Raw genomic sequence first — 20,207 nt, forward strand, 5'->3', positions numbered from 1 at the left:
GTAATAAATGGAATTTTTAATTGTATTGGAAACAAAAAAAAAACATTTTTGAAAAAAAAACATTAAATTTATCAACAGTTTGGATATATTTATGTAGAATAATCGACAGTAAGTCATAAACCTGATCTTATTGATGGAATTTCGCGCTGCTGCATTTCTACCATATTCCCAAAACCTGTCAAAAAATGTGAAGACTAGATTTAGCCTTAATCTAATTTAAAGAAGTTTAGGCATTGTTCTAAGGGCAAAACATTTTTTTCTTCATAATCAATTTATAAGTACTGGGCTGTTGATATGTATGGGAACGGTCCATTATTAGGTAAAATATAAGAGGTGCCGCAAAAACTTAAATATAAAAATTATAGGGTTTTTAAATATCTATTAGAGGGTAATAAAGTTAAGTATACAGGGTCGGTCATAAAGTCGTGGCACACCAAAGTTTAATTTTTTAAAAAACTATTGCATTACTATAAATTTTAGTAAACTGTTTAAATAATAATGTTTATAAACTAATGTCGATTTTGAAGATAGTTACTAACTGTCACTAGAAAATTGCCATGGCGATACCAGCCATCTTGATTGACATTTTATTTAAAAATCGCTTTTTTTTCAAAATCTGAGATAGATAGGTATAGGAAACCCTAATATAGTTTGAAAGAGCATTTGAATCTTCTTCGATTTATTTAAAAAAATACAGGATGTTGCATTTGAAATAACAAAGTTTTTATGTAAAATAAATCCTTAAAATAGATCACCAATTTTTGGTACCCCTGTATAAATTTAAGGAAGTAATGACATTTTTCAGTAAAGTTTATTTCTTTACCTTTAAACTCAGCACAAGAATTAATTCTGAAAATAATGTACAGGGTGTAAATAATCAATTATTTTGTAGCGTGCATATTTAAATATCTTTAAATATCTCAAAAACCAAAGAAATTAAACATATTTAACCCTTATAATAAATGCTTTTTTGGGCCCAAGAATCCAAAAATTAAATAAAATACCGGGTGTTCCATAAGAAAAAATATAACTTTGGTACGGATCTTAGTTCTGAGACACCCTGTATGTTTCAAAATAATTTTAAAATGTGCACATTGCCTCCCCACATATACCCATAAAATATTTTGTTTCTACATCTTTCCGTTTTCGTATAATCAACCGAGGCGAATGAGGTGCGCCACCCTGTATAATAATGTAAATTAAAACAGCTGTAAAAAAATAAAGAGTTCTATACCTTTGTCGGGGATCGATCTGAGGACTCCGTGGGTGAACCCCCGGCTATAGGCTATAGCTAGGCATTACTTAGTGCGGAAAGATTTTCAGTTTTTCCGTGTACTTAAATATTATAATAGAGTACACGTTAACGTGCACCTAGACCCAACGTAAGTAATATGCATATTGAAATTTATCTATATGCAAATAAAAATTCGAGGGTGTCCCAAAAACTTCCATTAGTTATTTATTTCTATTGTATTAATAATTGGCATTCTTTACATTTGTTTTGCTTTCAAAAATATTTTACTCCTATTTATTATAGTTTAGAATGTGCGTATATTATGAGTTTCTTCAACATTTATGCATGTTATTGTTTCTTTGAAATAATTAAATAGTTACATATAGTATATAGTCTGGGCAAATCGGGGCAAATTGTATTATTTGGAGGAGAGTTTTGGGGTAGTTCTAATTTATTTTTTTCTTTGCGTTTTTGGGGCCACTGATGAATCAAATGTTTCGCAACAAAATTTCGTAACGGAATATTGAAAAAAATGAAAAAAACGTAAAAAATGCAAAAATAATTCGCGCCCATGTGAAAATATTCATATAAACTCATGGTACTTGTTCATCCAACGCACGATCCGGACGGAAAATCCGCTCCATGTGAAACGGCACAACAGGGACGATCAGCGCAGACGGTCCGCTTCATATCAAACAGCACTTAGAAAAGCTTTTTCGGCATATCACCTAATTACATCGAAAGATTGAAAAAAAAATGGATGGTAAAATTTTCTCTAATTTGATTGATTTGATTTGCCGCGGTGGAGAGTCTCCAAGTGAAATTTGCGTAAAGTTGCAAGTGAAAAAATACTGTAAAATGTACATGCATTGTTGAATTTAGATCAAATTTAAAGCTGGAAAGCATTACTTAAAATCTTGTCGAGACAAAATCAATATTAAAAACCCTGCAATTGTATAAAATCTTTTGGCTACGCAATATTCACGCTTATACCTATTTTGATTCTTAAAGTAAATATCGTATTTTTGTACCTACTATGGCATTACAGGATGTTGCAAGGTTAAATAGTATTTACTCTAAAAGTATCAAAAACGTAAAGTATGTGTTATATGTGTATATAGGTGATATTTAGTCATAACCTATTAATTTTGGTATATCCAAATATTAAAAAAAAGATTACTTAAAATTCATATACATAATGTAAAATTACGAAATTATATATACAGATTTAGGAAATAATTAAGACTTACTTTACTATTTAAGTGTCCATTTTCAATTAAGAATGAATTATTTTTTTCCCATTTTATGTGACTCTTCAACGGAGATGTGTTTGGTCAAATTTGTGTTATATTTTTGTATTTTTGTTATTTTTAGCTCTATTTTCATGAATTTTTTAGCAAACTGTATATAATTATATCAACTTTATTTATTCGTAAACTAAGTTTTTTATAAACTTTAGTGTTTGGCATATTATACAGGGTTAATGAGAGAGGTTGTGTTTTTACCCTAACTTTAAAACACCCTGTGCAATAATCTCGTGTGTAAATTTTCCTAAAATATAATTTTACGGTCAGAACCATGACTCCTGAGCATTTTTTTTCATGTTTTAAGAACGAAATGAACTGATCGCGATCAATTTGCAATTTTTTCAATTATCATTACTTTTTAATGTAGTTTTTTATGAGGTTTTGGTGACTATTGTCGTAACGTCATATTACGCCTCTGCATTGGATACTGTATTTTATACTAAATTTAAAAAAAAAATTAAGGGTAACTATACAGTCCTAGTTTTAATAAACATTAATAACAATAAAACGAAAACAGAACTAACGATATTAAAGAAAGTATATGTAATACTCAAGTATACAAACAGAAAAAATTGTAAAATACACCCTAATACTTACTGGTGCCCCCTTGGCTGCTATAAGCTATAACTGCCTGTATATGAGTCCGTTCATACTATCATACTGTCATTGGGGCTGCATATATCATATTGTGTTATGCTTTCCCATTCTTCTTTAAGAACCAAGCGAAGTTCATTTAATGAAGATTTAATGATGTTTTTTGGGTCATGTCAATAGCATGCTAGAGAACAAAATTATGTCACTAAAATATTTAGGTATAATTGAGAAGCTCGGGAGGGTAATATCCGGTATGAGTAATAATTTTCTTATATGTTTTTGTTTTTTTTTCCTTTATTTAATCGGTAGCTCTGTAACATTTTATTATCAGAATAAAAACTACGAAAAAATATTAATGTCTTCTTCAAAAGCGAATATCTCCAACAAAAATAAAGCTATTGAGATTAACCAAAAAACAAACCATCAAGAAAAGATGCACCTAGATGATAAAATGATTTGAAAATTCCGCGCTTTGTTAACGTATTCCACAGGGTGTTTCAAACTTTTACCAAACTATCAACATTTTATTTTCCGTCCTATAATTGAGAATTTTCATTTTTAATTTAGAAAGATACACTAAAAAGTCAAATAATTTAACTAGAAAATGCTTAAAAAATCATCAAAATAGGCCCACTAGTAGAAAATATATTAAACTTTAAAATTGCATCAAAATTTTAAGGTGTCCGTTTTTCGTGCCGGTGAATGTATTTAAGCAAACCCAAATATCTCAAGCTCTCAAGAATAAATAAGGCACAACCACCTCTACTAAAGAATTGTTTTCAAAACGAACTGTATGGCCAAAAATACCGTCGTCAAGTTGGCCTGGATATGATGAATTATGCCATTCACTATAAAATTTTTGATATAAAATGACAGCAAACTTTATTTTCAAACAATTCTGACCCCATTTATTTTTCGATCCTCTAGTATTTCATTCTTGTAACTTATATATCTGTGAAGTGTTTATAAATAAATTAAAATCAACTAAGTAAAGTAAAATATTATCTAATTATCTACTCTATTCTTAAGTACATCCCGATCATAATACAAAAGTCCTTTACCTTTGTGCCACGGTGCTGTTCAAAGAAAAATTCCAAAAATTTGAAATAATTCAAATTACAATCGTGACGAGCGACATAATGAAAACAATGAAAATGCAAATACAATTTCGTATATTTACATGTAACCTTTTAATATAACCCTAAGTTTATACAGTTGACAAACCTGTGAAAGCAGCGTGGAAAAAATGTTCAGTATCTTTGAACTATCCGTTTAATAAATGTGTTTTATAACCTATCGATAATTATTAGTTTTCGTGGAAAACTCAAGGTTTGGTCTTACATTACAGAATTAATATTTATCTGGCAATAAAACGAAGAACTTAAAATAAACAAAAAAAATTTTTCGTTAATAAGCATAATTAAAATTTTCAGTATTTGTAAATTTTGTGTCAATCCTGGTTGGCCAGGTCACTTTAAACAACTCTGTAAAAAAATTCGAGTAAAAACAGAGGGAATACGCAACGCTTATTTGCTGCTGCCCTAATGATGAATATGAAGATTTTTTTTATCTATTGAATATATAAATTTGATTATTATTCCAAATCTTAATTTAATTTCAAATCAAGTCTTCAATTAGGCTCATTAGACTAAAGTTAATGTTATATTAGTTTATACGAGGGTTGCCTTTTATACAGGGTGTCCCAGAAATAAGTGCAAGTATTTTAACTGGTAGTATATTTCGGCCTCAGAAACACGCCTATGAGGTATTTTTTGCGAAAAAAAAATTGAAAATTTGGAATTTTTGAAAAAAAAAATGGATTTTTTTTAGTTTTAAGTTAAAAAACATATTTTCTTGATAATATGGCAAAATAGGTAGTAGAATAGGTTCTCAAAAGTTTAGCAAAATTCATATTTTTTGGAAATTTTCAAAGTAAAATAACTCGGTTATTTTGGACTTATTTGGAAAACGGTAAAGAAATTACCGAAAAAATGTTTGTTTTGACCAGATCTACCACCCCTTAGAATATTTGCACTTATTTCTGGGACACCCTGCATTTTATACAGCGTGCTACAAATTCGGGGTAAGAGCATTGGTATCTCGGTAACCGTATTAGCACAGAATATACTATACTACGCAGCTTGAACCATAAACGCTGCTTGCGTATAATATATTCTGTGGTGATAGATACGAACAACGAACATGGTTAAATTGGGACAAAGTTGCGCTTTAGTATGTTCACCAAGATGTCATCAAAAAAGTTTTAAAAATTTCAAGGATTGCTGAGTTTTTTGGAAAAAAACGGATTTTTTTGAAAATCAACTTTATTTTTTCTTGTTGTTACTTTTTAGAAAATCAAAAAACTAATTACACATTTTCGTAGCCACTTTATTAGGGCATCTGACATTATTTTTAGATTTTCAAATGAGCTGATAATCAACATTTACAAGAGTACAAAATGCATTTGGAAGTATAAGAAGAAGATATGTTCAAAGAACTATAAATACGATAAATACGATTGGACTAAAAATAAATGTGTGCATTAGGGAGGGTGGTAACCTCTTCGAACATGTAGAGCATTAGAAACTAGTTTGTAGAAGTAGATTTATTTATAATAACGACGATTAATATTATGCATATTATTAGATCGTACAATGTTATTTCAAATTCACAATAAAAAAATTAAAATAATATTTTTAAATTGCTGACCTGGATATTATTTAATTGAATCTTTCAATTGGCTCGATTTTCCTTATTCAATGTTAATTAGCGCTGATCAATATTGCTGCGATGAATATAATCAGATTAAATAATTTAAAAAACCAGAGTCGGACTTAAAATTATTTTAAATAATAAATAAATAGTTTTATAATCGTTAGGGTACCCAAAACAAAAAAAAAACTATAAAGTGTGGCTTTTTAGATTTTTTTTCCAGTAGTGAAAGACTCTATTCAAGGGAAGAAATCATTTGTTTCAGAGGAGACTTCTAAATTATCTCACAGATAGACTGCATTTTTTTCTTTTTCTTTTAAATCTAAGTTTATTAGGTAGTTACTCTGGAACGATGCTCGAAATATTGAATATCAAAAAAAAATGAATGAAAACTATTTTAGGTAACTACATTGCATGCCGTAAAAAAACGGCATTGCATGTGGCCACTAAAAGCTAGTCCCAATTTCAAAATTGGATTTCTCGCGAACCATTCATTAGATTTTAATGATTTTTTTTAATTTGTAGGTAAATTAATTCCTTCTTAACGGATGCTACGTCAGAAATGTTTATTCCGAATTTATTTTGAGCATTTACAGGGTACAACAATAAGACGAAGTTTTTTGCCCGAAATTTGTAACACCCTGTAGGGTGTAGCAGCTGTAGTAGCTATTGCTAAATCAAATCACTTTGTCGCCTCATCTTTCGTGAGCATTTTGTTTTTTTAATCACGACATTATCTCTGTTTGTATTGGAGATATGCTGCTTTAGAACGAACGTGTCGGAAAATGACTGGAATCGGTATATGGAAACGGGAAATTTCACCAGGCTAGTGGGTTCCGGAAGAAAACGGAAGACAAATGCAATTGACGACCGCTTTATTGTCCTGAATACTTTACGAAATCGTAGAATTACAGCTTTTCAGAATCAACATCTACAAGCCGTGCGTAGAACTCAAGTCAGTGAGAGAACAATCCGACGAAGACTAAAAGAAAACAGTTTGTCTGCAAGGAGGCCTGCCACAGGACCCTAGCTACTTCCAAGACATCGCCGAGCACGTCTTCAGTTTGCGCGTTTACATGTGAATTGGGATATTGAGCAATGGACTAAAGTCCTATTCACGGATGAATCGCAGTTTTGCCTGTGAAGCATTTTTCCGGGACGTTCGTTTTAAAGCAGCGTATCTCCAATACAAACAGAGATAATGTCGTGATTAAAAAAACAAAATGCTCACAAAAGATGAGGCTACAATGCAATAGCTACTACAGCTGCTGCACCCTACAGGGTGTTACAAAGTTCGGGCAAAAAACTTCGTCTTGTTGTTGTGCCCTGTATATGCTCAGAGATCAGCACCACACAGTTTGGGTTTAGACAGGGATTTGGCACAAGGGAAGCATTATTCAGTCTGAGTGTTCTTCTTCAGAAGTGTCGAGACCAGCGAAAAAATGTATGCGTGTGCTTCATAGATTACCAGAAAGCCTTCGACTGTGTCAACCACTCGGAACTTATAAAACTTCTAGAGGAGAAAATGGTGGACAGGAACGACCTGGCATTCATAAAAAAGCTTTACTTAAACCAGATAGCATCGGTGAAGGTAGGAAATGAAACCACCTCTAGTTTTCCAATAGAGAAGGGTGTAAGACAGGGTTGTGTCTTGTCGCCTCCTCTTTAATTTGTATTCGGAGGCCATTTTTGACAGTGCCTTAAAGGACACAGACGACGGCATAAAGATCAACGGCTACGCGGTTAATAACCTTCGCTACGCTGATGATACAGTCATCATTGCTGATAACCAAGAAGCATTACAGCGACTTATCGATAGAGTATCCGCGGAAGGCGAGCGACTCGGTTTAAAAATCAACATCGATAAGACGAAGACTATGATGGTTGGCAGAACCCCGATCGACCGTCTAAACATCTCGGTGAACGGCCAACAGATTCAACAGGTCCCGAAGTTTAAGTACCTCGGCAGCTGGATTACCGAAGACCTAGATCCAGACACGGAGATTCGAAGCAGGATCGAACAAGCCCGAGCAATATTCACGAACATGAGAACTCTGTTGAGTAACCAAAGCCTGAGTCTACGCCTACGTTACCGTTTTGTAAAAGGCTACGTATACTCAGTACTACTATATGGCGTGGAGACCTGGACCCTCAAGGCAAAAAACTATGAACCGACTAGAGGCCTTTGAGATGTGGATATTTCGAAGATTGCTCAGGATTCCTTGGACTGATCGCGTGAGAAATGACGAAGTTCTGCGACGTATGGGAACGGAAAGAATGTTGCTTCAAATAGTTAAAAACGGAAAACAGCTTACTTGGGCCACATATTTAGAAACACCAAATATCAATTCCTGAAACTGATTATGGAGGGGAAGATTGAAGGAAAACGTGGCATCGGAAGAAAGAAGTATTCTTGGCTTAAGAACATCAGAGACTGGACTGGTCTCGATGCCCATTCACTCTTTAGAGTCGCCCAAGATCGAGACGAATTTGCCAGAATTGTCGCCAACATTCATTAAATGAATACGGCACACTAAGAAGAAGAAGTATATGCTCAAAATAAATTCGGAATAAAAATTTCTGACGTAGCATCCGTTAAGAAGGAATTAATTTAGAATTTAAAAAAAAATCATCAAAATCTAATGAGTGGTTCGCGAGAAATCCAACTTTGAAAGTGGGACTAGTTTTTAGTGGCCGATTTTTTTGGCCGGTGAGTTTACATTGCATGCGGTAAAACTACCAAATACTTATTAAGTTAAAAATAAATTAAAACTACAATAAATAAACAATAACATAAAACTAATTAGAATTATTTCATTCGAAGAAAAAAATATTAAGAATTAATTTTTCGAAAGGTTAAGTTGATTCTTGGGCTGTGGAGCGATTTTCTTGGTGGCAGTGAGTGGTACCAGACCTCGTTGGTTGGAGAATTCATTAGCAATAAGCTGCCTGGTTCCAATTCTATTTTTACTAAAATTATATAGATAAAATAGTATGTTAATAAATAAATTATATACCGGGTGTTTCAAAAAACATGTGCTATCTCTCGTGGGGAGATTCCTCACTTAAAAATAAGATTTATTTTTCATATCAACATGTAAGTTCTATTCTATTTTGTTTCGTAGCTACAGGGTGTTAAAGTCTTAATAGTCTTTGAATTTATTATAATTTTCTTCCAAGTACTTTTAGCGTTTCGAATTTTGAGGGTAAAAGTTACTATAAATGCTACATATTTTAATGCTAAAAAGTGTAGATAAAGTTATCAGGGATGTGCATATGGGTTATCACTGGAATATTTTTCAAAAAAGAGTCATGTGCGCCACTGACTTTTTTTTTATTTTGATATCAAAATTATATAGGCCGTTTAATGCCTGTTAAAAACTTATAACAGGCATTAAATTTACTCTTGATATTTTGTCGAATTCGGCCTCCTTGATAAAATAAACGAAATTTTATTAATCACAATTAATAAAATTAAAATAAAATTAATAAATTATATGTTTTACTAAATTTATTATTAAATATTATTACAATTAACAATATAACTATTAGTCCAACCTAGAGATTTAACACTTCTGAAAAAATCGGGAAAAATTGGAAAAAACACGGTTTTTACTGTTTTTTTCACATACCTTGGAAAAATTGGAAAAAACGGTATAATTGAAAAACCACAAATTATATTTATAGAAGCAAAAATAAACGTAAATTAACCAAATTATACATTCTTGTGGGGTCAATAGTCAAAATCAAATAAAATGTTTCTTCTTATAATATAAAAATAACTTCGATTTCAAGTTTTTAAACAAAATAAATCTAAAAAAATATTAAAAATCAAACTTAAATTATCATTTCAAAAAACAGAAATATTATTTAAAAAAAAAACTAAGAGGAAGATCTTCCTCCGAGTCCGATCCTGATCCGTCTTCGGCTTCTGAGTAAGCATCGGCATCTGAATCTGCCTCCACATTAACCTCTTCTTCATCTTGAATTAAATCCACAACGTTTGCAGACTGTTCTAAAAGCGGAAATCATCTGGGATTAGACATATAGTTGCCATTTTCATATATATTTAAGCCCATTAAACTAGATTGAATAGTAACCAGCTTTTGAACTTTATCCTGTGTCAATATATTTCTTTTGTTAGTATGTATAAAACCACATAAGGACCAATTTCTTTCTGAAGAGGCAGAGGATGGAGGCCCATTTAAAATCCGGAAGGTAATTTTCATAAGCGGCTGTGATGTACACAAACCTTTCCACCATATAACTGGATGAGTACCGTAGTTCGTATACCGACGTTCATAGGGGAATCCCAGCGCAGACCAATTGTGCAGACGGGGGATTTCCAGTATCGTAGGATACGTAGGGTGTATTTTTCATCAAAATTTTATTAAAATTACTTAATAATGATTTTAAAAAAGAAGAAAAAGTTTTTATGAGGCTTATATGGGCTAATTTCCTTATCAGACTATTCTACACTGATTTTTAACACCATTTCAATTTTTCTGTTTTTTTCCGTTTTTTTTCCGGAAAAAAACCCGGTTTTTTTCTATGACTCAATTTTTCCGGAAATTTTAAATCATTAGTCCAACCTACAGCAATTTCAAATAAAAAAAAATGGTATTTCAGATAATTACAAGAAATCTAATTTTAAAAAGTTTTAACATCCTGTAACTCTAAAACTATGCATTTCCATGCCCATGTTTATAGGAACTTTTTTTTCATATTTTTTGGTGAGGAATCAGTGAGTACTTATTTAAAATTTTCGCAAGTTAATGATATTATTTTTTTTAAATGTTGCTATTATTAGGCTTGGATCAAGGCAAATTAATAAAATTGCGTTTATCTCATCAAGAAGGCCGAAATCGACAAAATATCAAGAGACAATTTTTAATCGGCATTAAACTTCTTATCCTATTTTGCTAACAAGAGAAAAAAAAGTCAGTGGCGTACATACTTTGTTTAGACAGATATTCCGGTGATAACCCATATGCACGTCCCTGGTGAATATGTCGAGACTTTTTTAGCTTTAAAATATGTCGCATTTATAGTAACTTCTACCCTCAAAATTTTATTCGAAACGCTAAAAGTACTTGGAAGAAATTGAATAAATCGAAAAATACTAAGATTTTAACACCCTGTAGCTACAAAACAAAGCAGAATCAGACCTATGTTGATATGAAAAATAAATCTTATTTTTACGTGACGAATCTCCCCACGAGTGATAGCACATGTTTTTTGAAACACGCCCAGTATTTCCGTAAATAAATAAAATACAAGCCATGAAAAAATAATTGAAATAATAATCAAATAGGTACTAATAAACAAAAATTAAAGGTAGAAATATCTATATACAAAGTAATACGTCGACTAGGATATATTCATTTATCAAAAACAACTGTAATATAGACCATGATAAAATAAAATTAACTATTTAAAGTTCCTTTGTTAACACACAGAATATCTCTCAATAAATGATTTCCTAGATATAGATATCTACGTTGAAATTTGTTTATTCGCCTCCATGTCAAAATTTGTTTACTCGCCAGTGCCATCTAACAGCCATTAACTGCGTACTTATTACCAATGTATATGACAATATTTACGGCATAGATGGCAGCAGTCGCATAAGTTATTATATTGAATATTAACAATTGATGATTTCAAATTTATATATTATTATTTAATTCGTTAAACAAATTAAAAGAGCATATTGTTTGTGAGTCAATAAATTGAAACAACGATGTTAGGTATTTTATAGATAATATAGAAATCGTTAGCCACTAACAAGCTATTTATTCAATGTGCGTCAAAGATGGCGCCACATATATGCTTTTTCAAATTATTTTTACACTTTCTCTAGCATATTTTTGCAATCATGTTATGTTTTAGTGTTTTATTTATTAGCATCTATCAGATTTATTCTTAAAAAGTCTCTTTATTGTATTAGAAAAAATAAATTTCTAATATAATTCTAACAATCTTTCACTGTTAACTCACCTGGGGCAATTGATCGTTTTAATTTTCCTTTAAGTCGCGCATCTCTATGCGTAAAAACAAACGTTCTTTGTTGTCCTAATGAGAGTGAGGCAATAGGAGTATTTTTATCAATTTCTTTTTCGTCATCTCTGTGTGGTCCTATATTATCACAACCATTTCTGTATCTATAATAAACATAAATTTGATCGATTTAACTCTTAATTCTATAAGATATAATTTTCATTTAAGTAAAATAATTTGCAATCCAAAAACATTTTTTATCTTGAAAAAATTATGTATTTTTTTTGGCAGAGAGTTTTTCTTAAAAAATAATTTGTATATCCAATCCAGTCAGTTTCATCTAGTAGCCACAGGTGTACTACGATATATTATGTATACAGGGTGACAATTTGCAAACGAACAGTATTTAATATTACCTCTACCGATGATAGTATGAAAATTTGGCGAAATACGTCAATTTACTTATCAAGGGGGACAATTTTTGAGGCATTTGTTGTCATGTTACTTTCAACCCTTTGACTCTCAGGGCACCTACCCCTAAAATTTTAAATAACAACCCCTATTTCTTTTACCATTTTTGTGTTCCTTATAAAATTCTCAAAAAAATAATGCAGTTTATGTAGAATTCTATAAGAAACACAAAAATGGTAAAAGAAATAGGGGTTGCTTTTTAAAATTTTAGGGGTAGGTGCCCTGAGGGTCAAGGGGTTAAAAGTAACACGACAACAAATGCCTCAAAAATTGTCCCCCTTGATATGTCATCATCTGTAGAGGCAATATTAAATACTGTTCGTTTTCAAATTGTCACCCTGTATGTACAATATTTACAGCAAAAATGACAGGGCAGGACTCGGCAGGAGTCGGATAAACTAAATATTGTATTAAAATAAAGCAAATTTAACAAAATTACATTTTAATTTAATTTTATGCAATTAAAGTTTAGTAAAATAGATGTTAAAAAAATTAGTATAAAAGTAATCATTTTAATAAAAAAATGACTCTTGATTTTTTCTTTTTTTATTTAATTGTGATAATAAAATAATAAAGATACCTTAATTAGACTTATTATTTATTTTTTTTTTTTTAGTTTATAAGTGATTTAAACTAACAATTGTGTACCTGAGCCTTTAGATTGAGAACTGAGGTTCAATAAATGATTTAGATAAATAAATTCATAAAATTTAATTTAAAAAAAATATATCAAATTTTATTTTTATATAAAAAATGATATATATATATATATATATATATATATATATATATATATATATATATATATATACAGTTCATACCATATACACTTTTAATCACGTGATTAACTTAACCGGCGCAGCGTTGCCCACTCTTGTATGTAGGGTGTATTTTCTTTAAATCAAACTATTTCAGGAAACAAAAATAAATTAATTATAGATATATAAACAGTTATTATTTACATCAACAAGATTCGTCTTCTTAACAACACTTCAGCGACATAAATGGCCATTACCTACTACCGCTTTCCCGTTCAAAATATTCTAATAAACTTGCGATGATGAATTTTTTAGGGCTGTTAAGCTATCTTGTCCACTTCGCATTAAAAGAGATTCTAAAAAGAACAATGTTCACCTGCAAGGTCTGCTAGTAAACATTCTTAAGCTTAAAGTATCACAACATTATTTTTTTAAACCAAAAATTCGTAATACAAAACTGAAGTGTCAAAACGAAAGACAATATCAGGAAATAAATAAGTAAATATGGCAGCTTGACATTTTTTACAGCAGAGCTACCACCTGAATCACTAGCGCGAAATTTAAATTCCTTAGTCAGCACGGCGCCAAATATGTCCGTGGTTGGCAACAATGAATTTAAAAATAGCGCGTTCGATTACGTTACTAAAAGTTTAATTGATATGAAATATACATCAGGTTTCCAAAAAAATTCTGTATGGGTATTTCGCCACTGCAAGAAAGTCTACAAAATAAAATAGTTATTTTTTTGTAAATAGTGCTGCGTTAATGCAACGGAAACTACTTGTCAGCAGTTAAGTTGGCAGATATACAAATTTGCCTAACGAACAAAAAAAATGCTTAACGTTTCGGACAGTTTATCTCTTTCCGTCGTCGGAAGCAAACAAAAATACAAAAAATAAAGAAAAAAAAACTATTTAAAATATTTAAAATTCAACTATTCGAGAACACTTTAGATTTTTAAAACAGATACGTCCACAAAAACCGTTGACGTTCTGTTAAAAATCTGTTAATTTATCTATTAATCTGTTAATATGTTTTTTTTTGGTCTTGTTTGTTCTGTTAACTTTTAACAGAACGTCAAAGCTTTTTGTAGATGTATATCTTTAAAAAACTAAAGTGTTCTGGAATAGTTAAATTTTAAATATTTTAAATAGTTTTTTTCTTGAAGGGATTCACAAGAAGGGATTTTTCGAAACTCGAATTCTTAGGGGGGGAAACCACCCCTCAAATATTAGAATATTTTTTATTTAAAAACCGTTGAGTTTTTCAGAAAAACTCTTAAACACGTATATTTTATTTTGTTGTTTTACATATTTTATGATTTTTTAAAAATTTATACAGGGTGAAAATCACGATTCTGCTTAAACTGCTTGACGTTTAAAGCTAATTTTTGGCAAACGGATTGACTGTGGGATGTAGAGGTTCGATAAGGAGGGGTTTCTCGAATCTCTAATTCAAAGAGGGTGAAAACGCCCCTTAAATATTATAATATTTGTTATTTAAAAAACGGTTAGTCTTTCGGGAAAACGCTTGGACACGCATAAAATGGTGTTCCAAAAAGTTGGGTAAATGATTAACCACGATTCTGCTTAAACTGCTTGACGTAAAAAGCTTATTTTTGGCAAACGGATTTTTCGAAAGTCAAATTCCAACAAGATGAAACTACCTCTCAATATTACCAAGTTATATAATAATATCGCCATATTGTTTTTTCTCATGCTGACATAAATGTGAGAAAATTTTATCCAGTTTGTACGTTAATGGAAATTCTTGCTTTGCTTTATCATCACCATTACAAATGATTAATGAACGAGAGAGAACGAGAACGAAGTCGCGGGTACGCGCTAGTAAGAATATATTGATAGTCGATGATAATTCTGGCGCGGTCAAACCCTAGACATCATTACTTAGTCTTGAGAAGGTTGTAATTTATTTTTATATTGAATAAAAATGATTTTTAAATTGTGTACTTCAAAATTCTAAAAAGCAATTTTTTATAAACTGACCTCACCAAAATTATTATAGATTGTCATTTCCCATCCGTCTTTGACGCGATTTCTTTTCGATCATACGGTGTTACTCACTTGTTAATCAATACAAAATTGAACTGACATCTTGAAATTTCTTCAACAACATTTTTTACTAATTCAAGTAGAGGAAACCAAGGTTTTGCTGGTATAGTTGTTCCAGAAAAAGTATATTTTAGTCCTGTATCGCCATAAGCAACTTGTTGGCGTGGAATTTGATGCCATTTTCCAAACACTTTTACCTAGTAAAAATAAAGAAGAATAAAAAAAAGAAACAAAATCTTACTACTAGTCGAAATTAGACATAATTTAAGCATAATATTAAAATATTGTAGAAGATATTTTTCGAAATGATATAAAAATCAAATAATTATCTACCCTATCATATCGACATATTTTGTCAAAAAATCACTATATCTACAGGGTGTCAAAAAATAGTGTATCTAACTTTCGGCGGGTGATTCTACAGGTAAAATTAAAACAATATATTCCTATTAATATATGCCCTAAAATACTTCCCCAAGAAGTTACAGCCCTCAAAATATTATAATAAAAATAATATATTTTGTTTATTTTTAAGAACATTTTGGTAAACCGTTTTTCCTGAAATGCGGTACTCTTACACACATAATACCAAAGCGCATGGCGATCGTGTAAAATTCCTTAACAGCCCTAAAAGGGTACTTTCCAGGGAAGAGAGTACTACTGATGGTACTTCTTTTGTCCTTATAGATACAGTAATTTCAATGAATGAGAATTAAAGCTAGTACTTTTTATGTAAAAAAGGTGCTCTTCGTTTAGTTCGTTACCCAAGTAGCATTTTCACGACTTGCGACCACATGTTTACTAAACACAACGTTGGATTAGTTACAAAAAATAGTTAGCTCCCTACCTTGGGTATTAAAATAAATTTGAACGTTTTTTTAACGTTGTGCCGACGTTGGACTAGTACTACAGCAAAGTAGAAGCTTCTGCGACGTCGAATAAACGTTGTCTTGTAACCCTTTTTGCTTAAGTGATCGTTAGGTGATTCGGACAACGTAGTTACAATGTTGGACAATATAGAGTTTTCCGACGTCAGTTTCAGGACCTATTCCAACGTTATGCAAACGTCGTCTGTGTTACTAATTCCAACGTTGTTTAGATTTCCTTATTCTTACGTTGGTAAGACGTCGAGTCACTACCTTTTTGCAACTGTATTGAACCATAACCTTAAATCTTAAATTTTCACTTCATTATTCTGTTCAGTCAGACAGTTCAGTGCTGGTTTTGTTTTTATAAAAAAAAACTTAATTAAAATGGGACATAAGAAAGGTACATATAAAACTAAATTTAAATATACATCGACATATATTACCGATAGTTTATCCACTCCCTCGTTTATTTAGATTATAGAGGGCGGCACAAGCTAGACTCTAGGATGACTACATTAGGCAATCTTGCGACTAGTATACTACCTGTTAAGGCCGAACTGCGACTTTATTAGTCCAGTATGCGACTACTCGAACTACTCCATCTTAATCTCCGAAACAACAAAGTGAAAGCCGCCATGTTGTTAAATAAGAAAATGTTTCGTTCCTAAAATAGCAATTCCTGCTTTTTGAATACATTAACTTGAAATATTTGACGCTAAAAAACACGCGGAAACAATTTTTTCGGCTGCGAATAAATTATTCTCATTTTACTAAAAAAAAAATTCAAGAAAATTTTTAAAACTTCTTTAATTTTAAGGCCCATTAGTATTTTTCAAAGTAGAAACAATAAATTTATCAATAAAGTTGTTTGCGTTTAACTTTTTGGCCTTGGGTAACGAGTTACAGAGTCGGTTAAAGTGTTTCAATCATAGACTTAAAATAAAATATAGACTACACTATTTACATCTCAACGCGGACAGACAATATTTTTTGTACACATGTTTACTTCTGGGTACAGTCGACCGAGCCTTCCTCATCCAGCCTATGTTGTCACGTCTTTAATATTATCAATATTTTTTTTCTTGTTATACACATATATTGAGATATTAATACTACAGTTTAATAAAGTAGGTTTTAATATTCCAGAGATGTATTAAATAGTCCTTATGCTACTAAATTATAAGTCGGATACTGTTTAAAAAGGATAAGTTCTTTACAATATGACAACACCGATTAGAGGCGAGGGAGCCTATTCATTCATTTATTACCTTGTAGTACGTGTCGCATGTGTGCGGTAAAGCTTTGTTGCCGCTATCTCCCCGGCTGTATTAACGCATTTTCTTAGCTTGTAGTCCTTAAGTGTTTATTTTATTGACTTTTTCTGTTCAAGAACTATAAAATATGGTTCGCCAGTGCCAAATTTGCGAGAAATTTGACTTAAATAATCCATTTAAGTCTTGAAACGACTTTTGACCGGTAGGCAACTCTCAATTTACCCATTGGGAGTCAGTGGCGTTGTTGTAGAAAGGCGCTTATTTAAAAAATATTTTAGTAAAATGTAAAATCTGAATTTTTTCTCTTACATTACATTATTTACATTGTAACAAAATCATCATTATAACCCTGTTAATAATTAATAATGTTTTTATTAAAAATATATTCCGGTTTATTCTAACATTATCTTCAGAATCTAAAATAGCATACAAGAATTTTAAAATGATATTACATTATGAAACAATATTTTTTAATATACCGGGTCGTCTCAAAAGTGGCTCACCCCTATAACTTTTTTATTTTTTCAGATAAAAAAACAGATTTGTATGTTAGTAGGTATATGACATAAATTAGGATTTATTGACGTATTCAATTGTTTTTGGTCTCTTCCAGTTTCACCGAAATGATTACATCTTTTGATTTTCAAAGGCACCCTCGGTATATTGCTACTTTATTCGATAAAAAATGATACTCTGAATAGAATGACATATCATATGTCAACTTTTGATATTGTCGCTTAAAAAGAAATCCTATTTTAAATTTCAATCCAGGGTGCCATGGTGTTGTTAAAAACACTAAGTTTTAATCAAGGAGCCTTGGAAAAATAGTTTTGATCGTCTAATGGGTTTCGTGTCTTGTCTAGGCCGGTTAAAAGATGTACAAATCGTATTTTTAATCATACATATGTCAATTTTTTCAAATGGAACAAGGGTGACTCATTAGCATATTTGGAAAAAGCATTTTTTTATGAATATATTGATACCACACACTTGGTACGAGTATTTCGAGTCAAATTGTCGTTATGAACCGCGTGTTACAATTACAATTAAACCATATGCGAGAATGTCAAAAGTTGACATATGATATGTCATTCTATTCAGAGTGTCATTTTCTATCGAATAAAGTAGAAATATACCAAGAGTGCCGTTTAAAAATTAAAAGTTATAGTCATTTCCGGTGAAACAGGAAGTGACCAAAAACAATTGAACGCGTCAATCAATCCTAATTTATGTCATGTACTAACATACTAAATCTTGTTTTTTTATTTGAAAATATAAAAAAATTATGGGGATGAGCCACTTTTGGGACGCACCCGGTATAATAAAGAAAGTACCGAGTTAAATAAATGTAGTTTTCATTTTATCCACTTCCTATCACCTTCCTTGCTTTAATGGAACAGATTTACGTTTTCTCTAATTTACTTAAGACATCACTTAACCCGAAAAAAAATTACAACAATCATATTTTTTTCTCTCCCTGTCGCCGATTCTATTATATCTGTGGAATAGATTCTGTTTTGATTAATATTAGGGGTTGTAAATGTTTGACTAACATTAATAATTTATTATTAATTTCAAAAATTACGTAATTTCGATTATAAAATTTCTTCTATAACGTGTATTGTATTATTTTTATCCTTTTTGGACTCTAAGACGTTTTTTCTAAACTTTTATTTAAAAAACCTGTCCTAAATCTTAATAAAATATAAAAAAAGTTTAAATACGATATATTTTTAATTTAATTATAGCTTCATTAAAATAAAAAAAAATACCCGGCTATGATACGGAGAGTTCAGGTGTACTTGAGAAACGAAAGACAGTGTTGTGTTTCTCGGCAGAGTCGTCAGGGAACGATCGTTACGACAAAGACAACCTATCTATCGCTCGTGTCGCACTCGTTATAACCTAAAACAATAACACAACAATAACAAGATATTGTCTGACCGCACGTTCCAGCTATTTATGAATAAGATGCTCAGTCTATATTTTATTTTAAGTCTATGGTTTCAATAATTATGATCTTCAAACATCCTCCACACTTAAATATTTCTTTTTGTTTTCCTTCACTGCCATCTGACATATGTCTCTAACTAAATCATAAAAATAATATTTTTACTATAATTATCCTAATTTAGGATAAAACGCGACTTAGACGCCATATTAGTTTTGTATTTCTGTGAATTAAGATTTTAAACAACGTTGCAGTTTGTACTAAATTAGGCTTCTAGCCAACGTCGGTATCCAACCAACGTCGTTTCGACCCAAAAATTATTCTCCAAACTAGTGCAGACTAGGGTTGGCACGAGGTTGTGCCGACGTTGCGCCCAGAGGTTTGGTCGCGTGACACAACGTTGTCCCGACGTCCAAATGCTGCTTGGGTAGGTTAGGTTAGTTAGTTACAACGGTAAACGGTTTTCAATATTTCCATTTAAATGTTATGTCGGGTCCAGACCAAGCAGACAAAACAATGACTAGACAGAAACATTCATGTTTTACGACAAAATTGCGACAAATCCAATACATTTCTGCGACATTTTTGTCTCATTTTTGTTTTGTTTCAAAATTGGGAGACTTTCCAATGTCCCGGCTCGAGTCGGTAAAGATCTAAGTGTCTATGTTTTGTTCGTATATTTTACGACAAGCTGTCGGCGCAGTGTGGATGGCGTTTGCTGCCAACAGTAGGAGAAGAGTGAAATCACTTATGGTTAATAAAATTCATTCGCAACAACTGAACTTTTGACTTTGTTGTACTTTTGTCCTTACGGTGTGGACAATTTGTCTCAAGTTTATCTTATCAGAATTCTCCATTTTTTGTCGCAAGTTTGTTTTGTTTTTGTCTCAAAATCGAGTTTACATTTTGTCGCCTTGGTCTGGACCCGGCATTAGGAAGCAACGATTTTAGCATTAGTGAAATGA

The 20,207-nt window shown here is 31.4% G+C and overlaps 1 protein-coding gene across 1 annotated transcript in view; it reads right to left on the minus strand.

Moving 5' to 3' along the window:
- Positions 1–8,148: 8,148 nt before the first annotated feature.
- The window catches only part of LOC115881898 (DNA oxidative demethylase ALKBH2-like), a 29,152-nt gene continuing 17,093 nt past the window's right edge, over positions 8,149–20,207 (minus strand). The window contains exons 3-5 of the mRNA XM_030899620.1: positions 15,161–15,345; positions 11,848–12,011; positions 8,149–8,817 (exon numbers count right to left, since the gene is read on the minus strand). Coding sequence (XP_030755480.1) covers positions 8,681–8,817; positions 11,848–12,011; positions 15,161–15,345 — 486 coding nt within the window. The 3' untranslated portion in view covers positions 8,149–8,680. The remainder of the gene's footprint in view (positions 8,818–11,847; positions 12,012–15,160; positions 15,346–20,207) is intronic.

The sequence above is a fragment of the Sitophilus oryzae genome, unplaced genomic scaffold (assembly GCF_002938485.1).
Source record: "Sitophilus oryzae breed Bouriz unplaced genomic scaffold, Soryzae_2.0 scaffold_1744_pilon_pilon, whole genome shotgun sequence".
NCBI classification, from domain to species: Eukaryota; Metazoa; Arthropoda; class Insecta; order Coleoptera; family Curculionidae; genus Sitophilus; species Sitophilus oryzae.